The sequence below is a fragment of the Notechis scutatus genome, chromosome Z, assembly GCF_049901735.1.
Source record: "Notechis scutatus isolate UNSWTSFEM ecotype Mainland chromosome Z, rNotScu1.2, whole genome shotgun sequence".
Taxonomy (NCBI): domain Eukaryota; kingdom Metazoa; phylum Chordata; class Lepidosauria; order Squamata; family Elapidae; genus Notechis; species Notechis scutatus.
The window spans coordinates 48,049,644-48,067,751 of record NC_142025.1 but is presented as its reverse complement, the minus strand read 5'-3'; the positions used below and the strand labels follow the sequence as shown (position 1 = coordinate 48,067,751).

The following is an 18,108-nucleotide window of genomic DNA, read 5'->3' as shown; positions in this document are numbered from 1 at the left end:
AAAATTTACGTTGCTAAATGAAATATATGTTAAGTGAGTTTTGCCCATTTTATGACTTTTCTTGCCACTGTTAACAACAATCATTGCAATTGTTAAATAAGTAATATGGTTAAGTGGATCTGGATTCCCCATTTACTTTGCTTGTCAGAAGGTTGCCAAATCACATGACGCTAGGACACTGCAACATCATAAATACAAACCAATGGGAACTGGAGCTAGCATTTCTAAAATCAACACTTCTGAAACCGCAGTCAGTCATACATACATTCATACAGTCGCTCAACAAGTTCCTCATTAGTAGGTTCTTAAAAACTACTTCCTTATATCTTTTTTAAATACTCATAACTGGAGGTATAAGAGTTATATTTTTATTCTCCTTTCAAGCTAGGCTAAAAGAGACAGTGAGGGATCCTTGGTGCTCTCTGAGCTTGGCTGCTTTCTTGCAGACCAATTAGGTAATATCATCAGTGCTAGTCATCGTCTTAATGGCTGTGATGAAAGCAGCGATCCCAGGCATTATGAGAAACTAATTGTGAAAACTAGTTGTCTTGTGGCCCTTTTGCCCTCTAAATGCACGTGGTACTTTATGCTGCTATCTTTATGTCTTCTCACAGAATGACTTAGGCTGAGTCTTATTATTTATTTTATGTTTTATGTATTTGTAGTAATATCACTGTACACATTATGATTAAGAAACATAGAAACCTCTGAGGGAATTGTGTGGCTCAGAAATGTAAAAAGAAAATCAAATCAAATAAAAATAATAAAATAAATGAAATGAAACAAAATGAAACAAAACAAAAGCTAGTTGGACATAATAAAGTCATGTTACTGTCACAAATGCAGCCTGGATCCATTTCAAAAATCTATCAGAAAGAATGATTTTAATAGTTTTGCAAAGGGTGAGTAAAGTGGGTGATGACTTGGTGGCATAATGAGAAGCTACCACAAGAAGAATTCCTATGGGTTCCTAAGAGAGATTTTAAACAAAATGATATGGGTTCCAACCAAGACTTTAAAGTTAAAAACAGCACCTTAGACTGGGCCAGAAGTCTTTTGGAAATCAATGGAGGAATCTCAGTATAGATGTAACACTACTAAAACTATTTCCCTCCATTAGTAATAAATAAATGCAATTTCAACCAATTGCTACCACCCATTTACACAGAAAGCCCCATACAAGCATGTTGCAGTAGTCTAAATGTGTCCCATTATGCTTTTTCCGAAAGGCAACTAGACTTTCTTGATTTGTTTTCTTTGAAAACATTTCACTTCTCATCCAAGAAGCTTATTCAGTTCTGAAGCTTCTTGAACTAAAGAAGCTTCTTGAATGAGAAGGAAAATGTTTTCAAATTAAAAACCAATGAAGTCCAATTGCCTTTTAGAAAAAGTACCTTGGGACAACTATGACCTGGACAATTGAGATCATTTTGTTTCTCCATAGACATACAGTTTAAAAATGAGGTACATGGTTCAATGGTGGGCAAGGATGTCTTGAAGGAGAATATCTAAAGCTCTGCTTGGCTTTACTCCTGGTACACATGGACAGAGGTCGCTGTTATCCAGTGAAGTTATATGACAATGTCGCTGTTTAGAAGTGGAGATTTGACTTACTTCACTGTGTGGCTTGATGAAGCAAAACACCATTCAAAATCTGCAGACCACTTGTCCAACATTTGGCAGTTCTTATTAACTAAACTATGTAATAAAAATTAATGCAATGAAAATATAAATGATAACATTTCTGTCAGGGCTTTGCTACTAATGAGCTGATTCTACTTTTCATAATTTTTACAGATAAAAATGATAACTTTTTCTGGACCAAAAATTACTGGACAGAAGATCTCTACCAGATCAATTCCCACTCAGCTTTAACATGGGATGAAGCAAGAAAAAACTGTCTGCAACAAAGTTCAGAATTATTGACCATCAACGAACTACATGAACAAGCATATTTGACAGGTATCACATAACAAAACATTACTTAAAAGGCTTCTAAAGTCATTCCTGATAAGAAATATCTCATCTGTAATTAGCAATTTTAAAAACTTTGTATAAGAAACATCATTTTTCCTCCAGAGAAATTATCTTCTGAAAAATATTTGAGGCTTTGAAACAGTCTTTTTTTGAATTATCCACTTTCAAGGAACAAATATTTTGACATAACTGAATTTGGAGTCCAAAGATGAACATTTATCTGATTGATTTGAAATTAACACATAAATATCAGTAGAAGAAAATATTTGTAGTTCAGGTGGAATTGTTGAGTTCTTGGTGCCATCTGACCTTGGTTTTTGCTTGCACATGTTTCATTACTAGGCAACATCCTAAGTGTGCTGTTTTCTCCCTGTTCTTTGGTTAGATTACTGTTTTGATCTGTTTTCTGCTTAATTATTTGGTGTTAATGTCACCTTATGTCGGTGTTAGATGATTGAAGAGGATGTGTTCTGATTGTTTGCTTCCTTTAATTGTCACTTTTGAATGGTGTGTAAATATGGTTTACCTCTATGTGTCTATATCAATATAGATTTACATACCATTCAAATGTGACAATAAAAAAGCTAAGAAAGAAACAAAAAAATCAGAACAACCCCCCTTCAACTACCTAACAACTAGATAAGAAAATATTAACACCAAATAATTAAGCAGAAAAAAATATTTTAACCAAAGAACAGAGAGAAAACTCCATGCTGATATGGCTGAGTGCCATATTCCGTAAGTTCCCTAGTATTTTTAAATTTAACTTGATCTAAGATACTCATAGTTTCCCAGTAAAAGTCATGGTTAAATCTGTCCATGTATTGTGAGGTTAAGGAGTTTTCATTGTACAAATAGAATAGAATATTATTAGGTCATGGTCAAATTGAAGACTCCTTGGTGCACTTTGAGCTGGGTTGTTTTCAAGCAGGTTAGGTAACATATTCAGTGAAGTTTTCATTGTGTTTTGACTGTGTCTTCTGACTGCTAGTTGGAGTTTATGGTGGTACTTTTGCCTGTCTGTTTTATATAGTGGCTGTTACCTACCTACCTACATTTATATGCGTATACATGTGTGTATGTGTGTCTGTACAAATATACATACTTATGTGTGTGTGTGTGTGTGTGTGTGTGTGTATAGAATTCTTTATTGGCCAAGTGTGATTGGATACGCAAGGAATTTGTCTTGGTGCATATATTCTCAGTGTACATAAAAGAAGAGATACATTCATCAAGAATCAAGAATCACAAGGTACAACACTTAACAATAGTCTTAGGGTACAATAAGCAATCAAATCATACAAGGAAACGGTCACTAAAAATCATTAGGATGCAAGCAACAAGGTTACAGTCATACAGTCACAAGTGGGAGGAGATGAGTGAAAGAAAAGATGGGAGGATTAACTGTAATGGTAATAGTAATGCAGACTTAGTAAATAGTTTGACAATGTTGAGGGAATTATTTGTTTAGCAGAGTGATGGCGTTCAGGAAAAAACTGTTCTTGTGTCTAGTTGTTCTGGTGTACAGTGCTCTATAGCGTTGTTTTGAGGGAAGGAGTTGAAACAGTTTTATGTCCAGAATGTGAAGGGTTTGTAAATATTTTCACAGCCCTCTTTTTGACTTGTGCAGTATACAGGTCTTCAATGGAAGGCAGGTTGGTAGTAATTGTTTTTTCTGCAGTCCTAATCACTCTCTGAAGTCTGTGTCTGTCTTGTTGGGTTGCAGAACCAAACCAGACAGTTATAGATGTGTAGATGACAGACTCAATAACTCCAGTACACACACACACACACACACACACACACACACACACACACACACACACCAGAGATGGTATTCAGCAGGTTCTGACCAGTTCTGGAGAACCGGTAGCAGAAACTTTGAGTAGTTCAGAGAAATGGCAAATACCACCTCTGATTGGCCCCGCCCCTATCTATTCTCTGCCTCCCGAGCCCCAGCTGGTCAGCTGGGTCTTTTTTTGTTACCCTGCACAAGAGAACAGAGCTGGAAATCAGGTTAGTGGGATGGGGAGGGAATTGAGATTTTGCAGTAACCTTCTCCTGCCACGTCCTCCAACCCATGCCCACAGAACCGGTAGCAAAAATTTTAGAATCCCATCACTGACACACACACAAGTTATAGCTTCAGACCAAGAGAATGATAGTTGTACTTCAGGTTCAGGTTTGTCTATTTTGTCTTCAGCCTCAGAGTTACAGAGTTGATCAATATGTGAATTTTCTTTCTCAAATAGGATTAACGCAAAATGTAGACGCCAGCTACTGGATTGCTCTTAGTAATCCAGATTTTGACAATGGATGGCAGTGGACTAATGAACAGCCTTTAAGATATTTAAATTGGGCTCCAGGTGAGTAAATATATATAATTAGAAGGCCATTGGTATTTCATAAAGAAAAATGTAAACATTTAAGGAAATTAAAATTAGAATATATAAAATAAAATTCTTATTATCTTATCCAAAATTATTCTTTATTTTTCTTCTTTTTTCTTCTTTAAATAGGTTAGGCTAGCATTTAAAATTTTTGTAGTCTTTTACGTGTGTGTGTGTGTGTGTGTTTGTCTGTGTCTGTGTCTGTTTTTGTGTGTGTATGAAATATTTATTATATTTTTATTTAATTGACACTTTCTCTAGAAGTGCTCTAGCATTCTTATATGAAGTATATAAGAAGTATATAAATATTGATTCTTTATAGTATTGTCACCTTCACTATTTTCATCACCCTGAATATGCCCCTGATCCTGACAGAAAACTCTTAAAAGTGTTTAGCTGAATGTGGTAATAATCCTCTTCTGTAGAGTTCATAGGCTTGTGCAAGGTGACTCCATTTCTCACTAATGTGCCACCTAACTTCTGTCACTCATGACAGTTGAGATGGAAGCTGTGCCTTGACTTGTTCTGCCACATATACAGACTTGATCTGGCTGGCTCCTTTGATCTGATCAAAAGGGTCACTGATTGAAGGTAGGCAACCACTACAATCCAGTTCATCGAAGGAGAATACCAGTTTGGCTGACTGTCTTGTTCGGAGGGATTGTACTGAAGTTCTGTTGAAATGAAGCATCCTTTCAAAGCTTTACACTGTTCTAATACTTAGCATTATAACAATTGGAAAACTGTCATAAGATTGATTTGCTTACAGATAAAAATGTTATCATCTTGGACATCAAACAGTGATAGGATAATCTAGTTCACTGTCTCTTACAGGTAGCCCTTCTTCAGAAACAGGAAAAAACTGTGGATTATTGCAGGGTAGGAATGGCAAATGGGCAAATAATCTGTGTGAACAGAAGCATGGATACATCTGTAAAAGAGTGAACTCTTCAGTACAGGCACCTGGACCTTCTCCAGGTAAATTGTAAACTGTAAATTCAGTTAACTGTATAAATATTGTTTCAATAATAAACAGATAATCAGATAATCAGAGTTGGAAGGGACCTTATAGGTCATCTAGTCCAACCCCCGCCCAAGCGGGAGACCCTACACCATTTCTGACAAATGGCAGTCCAATCTCTTCTTGAAAGTCTCAAGTGATGGCATTCCCACAACTTCCGAGGGCAAGATGTTCCATTGGTTGATTGTTTTCACTGTCAGAAAGTTTCTCCTTATCTCCAGGTTAAATCTCTCTTTGTTCAGTTTCCATCCATTATTCCTTGTCTGGCTTTCAGGTGCTTTAAAAATAGCTTGACCCCTTCCTCTCTGTGGCAGCCCCTCAAATATGGAAGACTGCTATCATGTCTCCCCTGGTCCTTCTCTTCGCTAGACTAGACATGCCCAGTTGATATGAATGGCATTCATGTTCCAGATAACATTTTTTAAATTCTTTTCCTACTGAGGGTTGCTGGCCACTACTGGATTGTGGCCTATACAGAATTGGGCCATGTAAGTAGCTGGCTGGAGTGTGTGCGCAGGCACAGCTCAACTTACATGAGTGAAGGGCCAGTGGGTGCTATTGTGCAAGCTCCATGCATGCATGCCAACCTACCATTTGCATAAGGGCTGCATGCATGCGCAAGTTCGTACAACCCAGTTCCCCTCTGCAGCCAGGCCGTCAAATTTTAATATGAAATGTAGCACACCTCTTAAATCCTGAAGATTTGCAGAACTAAATGTATCTATGCATAGGAAATATCTTACATTGCAGATGGTCCTCATCCTATGACAAGGTACTTAAACAATCATTCAAAATTAAGACAGACCCAGAATTCAGGTGCCGTAAAACATCTCTAGCCATCATAAAATGTCATCTCATTCCTCACCTGCTTCCTGAGTTCATGTAACTGCATTTCAAGGACTTGGCAACTACCTTACCTTTCGGACCAGTTGTTATGTCCTGCAATCACAAACCATGATTTGTGCCATAATTACAAAATCTGGCCCAACCATAGTTGTAAATCAACAACTATCCCTATTAATTATATATACATTTCTGTACTCATTGGCGTAGTTTTAGGTTTTCTGCCAAATTTATTTTCAAAAAAGTTTATTCACTATAAATTTCTATGAATTAAGATGAAAGTTTTGAAGGAAAGCAACAGTCTGATTAAAAAATAGTCATGCCAATTAACATGCACTGCAAAAAAGCACTATATAGGGCATAAAAAGTATCTGCCTGATCCATGAAAAACTAACTTCAAAAATCAGATTTGATTACAATAAATCTTGATCACACTTCTAGCAAATATCCTCATAACAATGGACAAATTACTCTCATCTTTAATAAGAATTGTCAGATTTGCTTCTACTAAATTCTATTTATTGAATTAATTGCATCATAATACAAGGTCAAGATTTTCTCCCTACTTCCACTCCCAATTCTTGATGGTGTACATATAACTATTGTCTTTTTTAGATGATCTTAAGCCAGTTAAATGTCCAGGTGACTGGGTTGGATATGCAAAGCACTGTTACCGTCTGAACAGAGATCGCAAAAGCGTGGAAGGATGCCTCAGTCTCCTGCCAAAAGGATGGTGGACATTTACTAAGTATACATGACATTGAGGAATACAGCTTTGTTTTTTCTCAGCTTGGTTACAGTAAGTATATTTGGAAGGCTTATTTCCTCTTTCATATACTCTGTGGGTACATGGATTCCAGGAAAAGAAAGGAATAGCTGCTGACGTTGGTATCACAAGGGGAAAAAGGTGTTTATTTAGGCCTTAAAATATTTGTAAAAAATCTACTCAGCTTGTGTGGTTTAAATGATGCAACAGCTGCTGCATACATCTGTGGCAGTTTAGCACAGACATTTTCCAGGCAGTTATGTCACATATAGACTCTTATATCCTGGTCAACATAGCACAGAGTTATATCAGTGGAGGATTATATACAACCTCTGGACTTCATTCATTACATTTGAGAGCAAATGAATAAAATAAATTTATCTTTTAGAATCAACAGATAATTTGTGGATAGGCCTAAATGACCAGAAGACTTCTTCATATTTTGAATGGAGTGATGGTACTACAGTAAGATTCATCAGATGGCAGAAAGGAGAACCCACACTTATAAGCAACGTGCAGGAAGACTGTGTTATCATGAGTGGGAAGGTAACAATAAGAACCCTTAATTGCCTGGGGGAGGATTTTTTTTCCTCTTCCGTTCCTGCTTGGATAAAATTTGTGTCTAGAAATTTGTTTAATGCAACCTATTTTCCATAACACAATTTATTCCACAGATATACATTTCTTAATTTTTTCCTCTTTCCACTTTTAAAATTATGAACAACCCGAAAGAGTTTTTGTTCTGACATTTATCATATTAAAAATTGAAATTGACATATTTGCTGCTACTATCTCCTCTTACAATTGTTTGAATGGAGTTTTAATATTGTGTTATTTTTTTTAATGTGGGCTGGAAATAATTCTAACTTCATGGTTCCAGGAGCCCTATGACCACACTTTAAGAATCACTGTTTTTGCTAATAGCAATAGCACTTAGACTTATATACCATTTCACAGTGCTTTTACAGCCCTCTTTAAGTGGTTTACAGCATAAGTATATTGCTCCCAACAACCTGAGTCCTCATTTTACCAACCTTGGAAGGATAGAAGGCTGAGTCAAGCTTGAGCCAATGAAAAGCAAACTGCCAAACTGCTGGCAGCTGGCAGTCAGCAGAATTAGCCTGCAATACTGCATTCAAACTACTGCGCTACTATAGTTTCCATTTTGAGAGCCTCCAAAACAGGGTTGGAGATATTTTTATTTGATTAACGGGTTAGTATAGAGTTGTCCCATTCTAATTTATCTGCCAGCTCTAGGTTAATGCCTGGTTTAAATTATTATGGATGTGTATATTCTGGAGTGTATTGCTTTCAAATATTTTTGATGCGTTCATTCTTTTAATGTTAATATTTGCCTGCTGGGTTGCTGTTAAGTACTGAGCTAATTTTATTGATCATGATGATTGCATTTTTGTTTAACAATATTCTTTTATAAGGGCATTATTATTTATCACAGTCAGGAATGAATACATAAGGGTGTTTAACTCTATATAGAAAGGCTGGGCTTTAATACTTGGAGGGGGAACAGGATGTTAGTAATAAAGTGATTAATTATGTCAAGTAATTGTGATTATTAGTCACACTCATAAACATTATTTTGGGGGGAAATCTTCATTTATAAAAGCAACATAATTCCTACTTTTTAGCTTATTCTACGGTTTGGTAATTACAGAGGGCTCTAGGAGCTGCTAAACGAACAAACATTTAGAAGTCTCATGGAGCCTTTAACTGTCCATTCATACTTAAATAAATTGCTACTATGTAATTAATACTTTGCTTTAAAATGTATAATAGATTGTAATAAGTAAGTAAATTAAGAAATACATTCTGAGTTCAATTGAGCATTTTTTTCAGAAGACTGGGTATAAAATTTTAATCTGCATTGACTGAAAAACAAAAGCTTATTTAGGCGTGCTAAATTTGGATTTAAGTGTGCTCTTGGCTGTATATTTGGTGGAAAAAAAACCCCAATGCAATTATATTTTATATTTTGGAAACTTGAGGTAATATTAATGAATTATATTTTGGAATAATTTAATTTTTGTGGACTAAAGACAATGTTTACCATTCCCAACTTAATTTAAATATTTATACCTTTTTTGCAAGATGTTAGTATGTCTGCAGATTTTCGACAAATTAAGCTATAACAAGTATTGTGCAGTAATCCCGCTCATGAAAAAAAAAAAGCAAAAATATAAATCATAAAAAATAGGAAGGGGTAAAAGTAATGGATTCCTTTTCAGTGAGGTTTGTTCATTCTTCCATCCTCAGAATGGATACATGGCGGATCATTTCTGCGAAGATGAATTAGGATACATCTGTAAAAAAGAGTCTTCAGAATTTCTTCCTGAAACCGAAGTAGTTGCTGATCCAAAATGCCAAAAAGTAAGCTAAAGAATTGTGTAGCTCTTGATCTTTTATAATAGTTATTCATTTTCTTATAAAGTATTGGAAATATCAACCAGAAAGCTACTTTTGCCTTCAGATTAATAGTCTCCTCCAATGGTGGGATTCATTTTTTTTTTACTACCAGTTCTGTGGACCTGGCTTGGTCATGGCAGGGGAAGGATATTGTAAAATCTCTATTCCCTCCCCACTCCTGGGAGAAGATTACTGCAAAATCCCATTCCCTCCCCACTCCATTAAACTGCTTTCCAACTCCGTTCTCTTGTGCAGGGCAACAAAATAAGACCCAGCTAATCAGCTGGGACTCGGGAGGCAGAGAATAGATGGGGGCAGGGCCAGTCACAGGAGGTATTTGCCGGTTCTCCGAGCTACTCAAAATTTCCACTACTGGTTCTCTACAACTGGTCAGAATCTGCTGATTACCACCTCTGGTCCCCTCCACTCCTAACATTGGTGTCGACTCTTAGCAATCACATAGATAGAAAGATTTTCTCTGCAAGATTATAAAAAGACAATTTATTCACATTTCCATATGACAAAAAAACAAACAAACTGTTGTGTTGGCAGACGGACACACCAGGCAGACACAGGTGTTGAAGAATAACGTTTCTTTTATTTGAAGAGTAACAGGTTATCGTGGCTGCCCAGCTGGGCTGGCAGCCTGCTGGCTGGAGCAGCTGATGCCGTTTGACAGCTCCTTTTATAGTCTGCTGTCAAACGGCACCAACCAATGGGAACAGTCGGTGCTCCCGCTCAGAATGCGGACCAGATTGAAGACTTAGCTAGTCAGGGACACTACACCCCTTTCCCCTAGCTAAGTGCATTCGCGGCCCCGCCTTCTGAGGATCCATGGTACAGAAGAGGAAGTTGAACTAGTGGGCAGGGTAGGAGCACCTGGCCTGGGAAGGAGACCCTGACAAGCGTGGTGAGTAACCCTGCCTTGGTGACCTCCAGCATGTGGCGGAGTAGGGGTCCCCGAATCCTAAGGGCTGTGGGTCAATACTGACAGTCGCCTGTCTGGAACCAACGCTGCAGAGATGGCAGGCATCTGGGCGAGCAGCGTGCAAGTTTAGATGTGGCTTGCGTGAAGGGACATGTGCAGAAGGTGGGGACCGCTGAGTTAGGGAGTTGACTACGAAGGTCAAGGCCTAAGGGCTGAAAGAGGAGCAGGCACGTGCGTGCTCCCGGCCCCCTTAGGGTAGTGACAATCCAACCTCCCACGCACCTAGCTTTTGACCCCCTGGGGACATATAGCCACCGCCAAGGAATGCAAGGCCAGGTGGAAGGACCCTAATGGTGGGCGCGCCTCCTTGTTCAGCTCCTGACACCCACCACCCCTTAAATACAGGACCCCTTCCCCAGAGTCACTTGGAAGGGGGGGCAGAGAAACCTTTACTTAACAAACGGTGAAAGGAACAAAGAAAGTCCAAAACAGCTCAGTGAACCAGGAAGCACCAGCCATGCTCATAGCCACGAAGGGCCTGCAGACCTGCAGAGCCAATGGCTGCACCGAGTCCATGATGGAGAAGGGCCAGGAGCTGAATCGCAGCAGGCCCCACGAAGAGCTGCACCAGCAGCAGGCACAGCTCCACTGGCGTATAGAGGAGCAGCGCCAGCTCGGCAGCCGGTGGGAGTCGAAGAGGCACTCGGGCTGTTGGCGGCGGCGGTGGCAGCGGCCGGGCCGGGAGCGGGTGGCGGCAGAGGCACGTGCGGCGGCGGGCGGCCGGGACGGGAGCGGCAGCGGGGCGGAGGCGCGGCGGCGCGGAGGCGGCCGGGACGGGAGCGGCAGCGGCGGAGGCCGTGGCGGAAGCGGCAGCGGCCGGGCGGGATGCCGGGCGGGACACGGTGGCAGCAGAGGCCGCGCGGAGGCGGCCGGGACGGGAGCGGGCAGCGGTGGAGGCCGCGGCAGCGGCAGAGCGGCGGTGGCGGCCCGGACGGGACGCCCGCGGTGGCAGAGGCCGCACGGTGGCGGCGGCGGTCGGGACGGGAGGCGGCTCTATACCTGCCCGGGCACCACGCCCGGCCTTCACAGTCGAGCCGCAGGCGCGGCAGCCCTCTCAGGTGCCTGGAGGGCGACGTCTGTTCCTCGGCTAGGGAGGTTTTAGACCTTTGCGCTCTTGTTAGCGCCAACGGGGTGCCTTTCGGCGATGTCTGTTCCTTGGCTGGGGAGGTTTTAGACCTTTTGCGCTCTTGGTAGCGCCAACGGGGGTGCCTTTCGGCGATGTCTGTTCCTCGGCTGGGGAGGTTTTAGACCTTTTGCGCTCTTGGTAGCGCCAACGGGGGTGCCTTTCGGCGACGTCTGTTACCTCAGGCAGGGAGGCTAGAGTGCCTTTAAACTTTGCGCTCTCTGAAACGCAGGCAGTGGTGCCTTTCTCCTCAGTCAGAGAGACTTTGAGTTTCGCGCCCTCAAAAGGGCGCACGCAGCAGTGCCTGTTAGGCAGTGACTGTCCCCTCAGCTGAGGAGGCTCTTTAAATTTGGCGCGCGCAGAGATTGTCTGCGGCTCCTGACATTCAGTGGCTTCGGCTCTTTCTTCAGTGACTTAGCTCAGCTGTCTTGCCTGGGCGTCTCTTCTGTTATCCCATCCTCGTCGCCAGTGTTGTGTTGGCAGACGGACACACCAGGCAGACACAGGTGTTGAAGAATAACGTTTCTTTTATTTGAAGAGTAACAGGTTATCGTGGCTGCCCAGCTGGGCTGGCAGCCAGCTGGCTGGAGCAGCTGATGCCGTTTGACAGCTCTTTATATTTATAGTCTGCTGTCAAACGGCACCAACCAATGGGAACAGTCGGTGCTCCTGCTCAGAATGCGGACCAGATTGAAGACTTAGCTAGTCAGGGACACTACACAAACTACCTGAGATAATGGTTAAACTGAAGGAACACATTTTGATATATATTTTTAAATCTGAAACTGAAAAATGCTGATTTGTAGTGGCACAAGTACAAATTTACTTTAAGGTAAACTGTGCTGTGAGTTATATGGACATCCAAATTTCAGCAATGTTCTTACAAAATTAAACAAATCTGAAGCTTGACACAGATTCTGAGACTATAACTATGTACCATATAAAATATGAACTTAAAATAATTAAAAGTCACTCTTTGATCAAGATAACTTGGTGAATCGGTGAATCTTTGGTTTGGGCAGGATGAAAGTGAAAAAATAAATAAATAAATTTAGGCTAATATTATTCTCTGTGTATGTATGCTATGTTAACAGGGCTGGAAAAGATATGGCTTCTATTGTTACTTAATTGGAAAGACACTTGGAACATTTTCAGAAGCAAAGACATCTTGTGAAACAAACCATGGATTTCTGATCTCTGTTGAGAATAGGTAAATATGTTGAAAGGGACAGAACAAAATATTCCATCTATCTATCAACTATCACCTATCTATTTATCATCTATCTATTTATCATCTATCTATTTATCATCTATCTATTTATCATCTATAAATGAGCTCAAGATAATTGGACCAACTATTTGCAGAAGATTATTCACTTTTTTCTCACTTTACTTAGCAAAGAAAGCAGATTTTCTGTTTATCTGCTTTTTAAACTAATTTACTTTAAAGTAAACTGTGCTGTGACACCTAGTGTAACATATGAAAAAAATGTAGGCATAGCAATCATTTTCACAGGTTTCATTTCTTAATTCTAAACTGTCCATTTATTATTTCATCCTGATGTTTGTGGATTATTCATTTTTCTGAATTATACCTAATTTTTCATACTAATTTTATATGAGTTCATTTGACATATCATCTAAAGCTTGGTTTATTTCCCTGAGTTTTCTATGGATTGCTGATTATTGTTATGATTAATGAATATTTCAAAATAAATGCTTTCCAGGGTATATTTTAATGTTAATTCAGCTCTTCAGTTCTTCCAGTTTCCAAAGATACTTCAGAGTGTATAGGAATAGTGTTTCCCAAACTCAGCAACCTTAAGATATGTGCACCAACTCCCAGAATTCCCCAGACAGCTGGGGAATTCTGGGAGTTGAAGTCCACAATGTTGAAAATTATGATGCAACTGCAACCTTGGTCAGATAGAGAGAGAGCTACCACATGTGGCTTTTTTATTTGTAACAGGGATTGGGATTGGGCAGGCTCTACCATTGGCCATGGTTGGGGATGGTTGCCTCAGGAAGCATTTACTAACAGGCCTCAGTATGTCCTTATCCTAAATCTTCAGAATAATACTGCCCCATAGTCTTTGTTGTAAGAAAGATTCAACTCCAATCCTGCTAGCCTCAATGTATGTTATGGGAGCAAACTCTTTAGCTCAGGAATCTGTAAATCTAGTATTGTACTTTCCGATCTGAGAAGATAATAATGATAATGCTGATTTTATCCTACTTTTTTAATATATAGAAATGTACTGAATACTCCTGCCTCCTATTTCCCCCACAAGAATCCTTTGAGGTGGATTGACTAATAAAAGTGTAAATTGGGCCTAAGATTAACCATCTGCAGATTCTGAAAACAGAGAAAATCAGAGACCATCCTGATTTGAATTATTTTTACCACAGATTTGAGCAGGCCTTCCTGACTAGCCAAATTGGACACCGTCCTGAAAAATATTTCTGGATTGGCCTTTCGGATGTAGCGAATCCAGGAACTTTCAACTGGACCAATGGAGACACCATTCAGTTCACTCACTGGAATGCAAAAATGCCTGGTATGGAGTCTGAGTAAATACATCCTAGCAGGAAAGCTTTTATCTTGTTAAGCTTGTCTATGGAGATGCATTAAATCTGGCTCTGGTCTTCCATTCTGCCAGGCCCAAATCCCGGCTGCGTTGCCATGAAAACAGGAGAAGCTGCTGGACTGTGGGATGTTGTCAATTGTGAGGAGAGGGCTGCCTTCCTTTGCAAGCATTTGGCTGAAGGGGTGACACCTCCTCCAATCCCGAGAGCAACGCCCCCTCCCCCATGTCCTGAAGGATGGACTGCAAGTCCAACGAGGAATGTCTGCTTCAAGGTGGGTCAGCTTGTTTTGGAGTCGAAACATTGGCTTGGTCAACCAGCCCTTTGAGACAGGCCAGGTCAAGAGCCAGACACTGCAGCAGCCTCCCAGCTTCTCCTCCTCTCCCTTCCAGGGAGAATGTGGTACCCTTCAGTCATTATTAACAATCCTCTGAAAAGCCAATACAGTGATTGGAAGAACAAAGAAAGAATCATAGAGAATATGAAAACTGATCACATTCCTTTTCAGTCAGCCTATCTTTGGCCCTCTCTCTGAAATCCCCATTAATTATATTAAGACACTGAACTACTGTGTCCCAAGAAATCCTGGTCTAAGCAATCCAATCAAGATAACTATTATTATTGAATTAGCCTAAGACAGTTATGGGACTAACAGAAAGGTTACAAGTTGGCATTTTTGTTGCAATCAATGCTTGGTATATTTTTAACTCTTTGTAACTTCATTTGTGTGGATTTGTCATAACGCTTTTTTCTTCCATTCAGTTGTGTTTGTTTCTCAGAGACTGCCTAGAGAAATCCCTTCAGAAACTTTAGCAACGTTTTTTGATTAATAGTTTGTCATTGCCTCTTTCCTAGGACTGGACTGATAGGTCCAAATTTCTCCCCCAATTTCTAACCTGATGCCTTTAATCACTACACCAAACTGGTTGCCTATCTGTTTTTTAGACACATGTCTAAATCATCATCATTACCATTATCATCATCTTGCATGGAAAGAGGAGGGGGGAATATATGTAGAAAATCCAGCAAGTGTTCTTTTACATCCAATTTGCATAGGTCTATTCATGGCGGCAACAAAAAACACCTCTCCATTTAACTTCTTCCATTTTCTCTTTAACATCAATAGGTATTCTATTAGGAGTTGTGTGGTAGCCTAGAGATGGAGCTCTCACCTCACAATCAAGAGGTTGTGAATTCGATCCTAGGTAGAGGCAGATATTTCTCTCTCAATGGGACCTAGTGAGAATATATCCGCTGAACAAAAATCCACATTGGAGACAGGAAAGGCATCTAGCCAGAAAATACTCAGCTCCATTCAGTTGCCCAGACTCCATCCCATAAGAGATTATGGGGGTCATTAAAAGATGATGATGATGATGATGATGATCAATAGGTATCCTATTGGTTAGAAAAATGTAAAAACAGAATGTATCAAACACAAAAATTTGGATAATTAATTGAAAAGATAATTAAATATGGGCCAAGAAGGGAAGTAGACAACTGCAGTGAGTATTCTCATTTGTAATGAGATGTATTTATATGCATTTAGGCATATAAAGTGAAGAGACCTGAAAAGAAAACTTGGTATGAGGCACATTACTTTTGTACATCAATTGGAGGAGACCTGGCTTCTTTTCATAATAGACAAGAGTTTATTTTACTGAATGAACTGTGAGTATAATAAACTTTATTTTTTATATCTCAAGGCAGAAACACTCCTGGCAAAGGGTTTATTGGAGCACTGAATTCATCATCATGGAATATATAACTAGTGTAAACTTCATAATCCTACATATATTCATTCTGAAGTACTTTGCATATAGTTGAGTTTTCTCTCAGGTCCCTCAGAATTAAAGATCCAATTTATATCAATAATCAGTGGGTAAATTCACCATCACTATTAAAAAAACCCAACTCCTTAAATGGTTACAACAGAAATAACAATGAATGGACAGAAGTGTAGATTGAGTTATAATTATCATCAACTCAATAAAGTATTATCAATAAAGTATTAGTATTATCCTATACACAATTACTTAAATAAGTTCCATAGTAGTCATCAGAATCTATTCCCATTCAAGTAGGTATATTTCAGCTGTAAGGGCATATGCCATATTTAAGATTTTGGATATTTCTTGGGATTATTCATTTGCTAACATGCTAATGTTCTGTATGTGAAAAAAAACACAAAGAAAATTTCAGTGTTGTATTTAATCAAGACATGTGCATAAGTTATATTTTAACATATTTGCTGATTATTATATTTTAGATCACAATATAAAATGAGCTGGGTTGGTTTAAGAATCATGGATTCCAGCCCAGGATACACTTGGACTGACGGGTCTCCTGTAAGTATATGATTAGAATGCAAAATGCAAATGTTAACTGGAATTTCTGGTATTCTTAATATTTAATGTAATACAGTATTAGTAATATTTCTTGTAGATATTTTCATAGACATATAGCATTATTCTAGTTAACAGTTTAAGTATTAAAATCTTAATCTAACAAGATGTTGCTATTTGATTTGATTCAGGTTATTTTGACAGTTTCTATGGCTGCTAGAGGTTTGATTGCATCGTTCTTACAGAACTTAGAAACTACTTGAAATCTTTCATTTCACATCCTGCTAATTTTTCCTTTATCCGTTTTTGCTGAAGTGAGAGGACTTCCAGTTAATTAAGAATAGCTGAGTGATCCTTTTCCTAAGTATCATGTTGGGTATTTTCAAATGCTTACAACTTTAAGCTAGATGTCCAATATGTCATGTATTCCTAATGGTAATAAAAGTGCAATTGGTGGATCATAGGGTGGAATACAGATATCACGGCAGTTTATGTGTTATGTTGTGAAAACTGCTGTTGCTGCTATTGGGCCCATTAGAGCCATTTGATACTGATGATGCTGTTGCCAGACGAAGAAGATAATTTTTCATAATATCTGAAGAGCAACAAAATTAGAGGGCTGAGTGGTTGACCATATCATCATGGTATCTGAGACCCTGGAAAAAAGGCTGAAAATCAATTGAAAAGTAAAAGAGATTTAGAGAGATCAAGGAGATAGGTGGAAATTCACATTTTGGTGATGACCCAGAAAGAGGGTCAATGCAAGGAAGATGGATACACTTTGGGGAGGAAGGAGTGACCTGAGCAAGCAACATTTCTAAATACTAGATTTCACTCATCCGGCTCCTTTTCTCTGCTAGCAGAAAAATCTGTATCACTATGGAGGACAAAAGAAAAGTGACAGAAAAGTGACACGGATTCAGGGTAGGGGGAGTGATGAATGCACTCTTGGATGATGGACCAGTGTACATGCCTTGAAGAAGTGTGTTTTCTACCTTTTCAGAAGAATAGTTTGATCCCGTGGTGGGATTCAATTTTTTTTTCTACTGGAGCTTGGTGGGCGTGGCAGGGGAAGGATACTGTAAATCTCCAGTCAGAGGTGGTATTTGCCGGTTCTCCAATCTACTCAAAATTTCCGCTATCAGTTCTCCAGAACTGGTCAGAACCTGCTGAATACCACCTCTGATTTGATCCAAAAATATTAGACAATAATTTACCTATATCCAACTTTCTTTAGAACTCTGAAAGAAACTAATTACATGGAACCATATTTTTAAGTCTGGAAGTGGAAACACACAAGTCGTATTTATACCCTTAGTAAGACCACACCTAGTGTACTGCATCCAGTTTTGTTCACCACACTATAAAAAAGATGTTGAGACTCTAGAAAAAGTACAGAGAAGAGCAACCAGGATGATTAGGGGACTGGAAATTAAAACATATGAAGTATGGTTTCAGGAACTTGGCATGGCTAGTCTAGTGAAGAGAAGGACCAGGGGAGACATGATAGCAATGTTCCAATATTTGAAGGGCTGCCACAGAAAGGAACGGGTCAAGCTATTTTCTAAAGCACCACAAAGAATAATGGATGGAAACTAAACAAGGAGAGATTTAACCTGGAAATAAGGAGAAACTTTCTGACAGTGAG

General features: G+C 39.4%; 1 protein-coding gene across 1 annotated transcript in view; it reads left to right on the top strand.

Annotated features, from left to right (window-relative positions):
- LOC113424617 (macrophage mannose receptor 1-like) overlaps nucleotides 1-18,108 on the top strand; it is a 75,591-nt gene that overhangs the window by 20,935 nt on the left and 36,548 nt on the right. Inside the window, 12 exon segments of the mRNA XM_087947311.1 lie at nucleotides 1,798-1,962; nucleotides 4,230-4,343; nucleotides 5,202-5,345; nucleotides 6,847-6,920; nucleotides 6,922-7,030; nucleotides 7,386-7,543; nucleotides 9,269-9,382; nucleotides 12,624-12,739; nucleotides 13,939-14,087; nucleotides 14,190-14,389; nucleotides 15,665-15,786; nucleotides 16,385-16,463. Of these exon segments, the coding sequence (XP_087803437.1) occupies nucleotides 1,798-1,962; nucleotides 4,230-4,343; nucleotides 5,202-5,345; nucleotides 6,847-6,920; nucleotides 6,922-7,030; nucleotides 7,386-7,543; nucleotides 9,269-9,382; nucleotides 12,624-12,739; nucleotides 13,939-14,087; nucleotides 14,190-14,389; nucleotides 15,665-15,786; nucleotides 16,385-16,463 (1,544 nt within the window).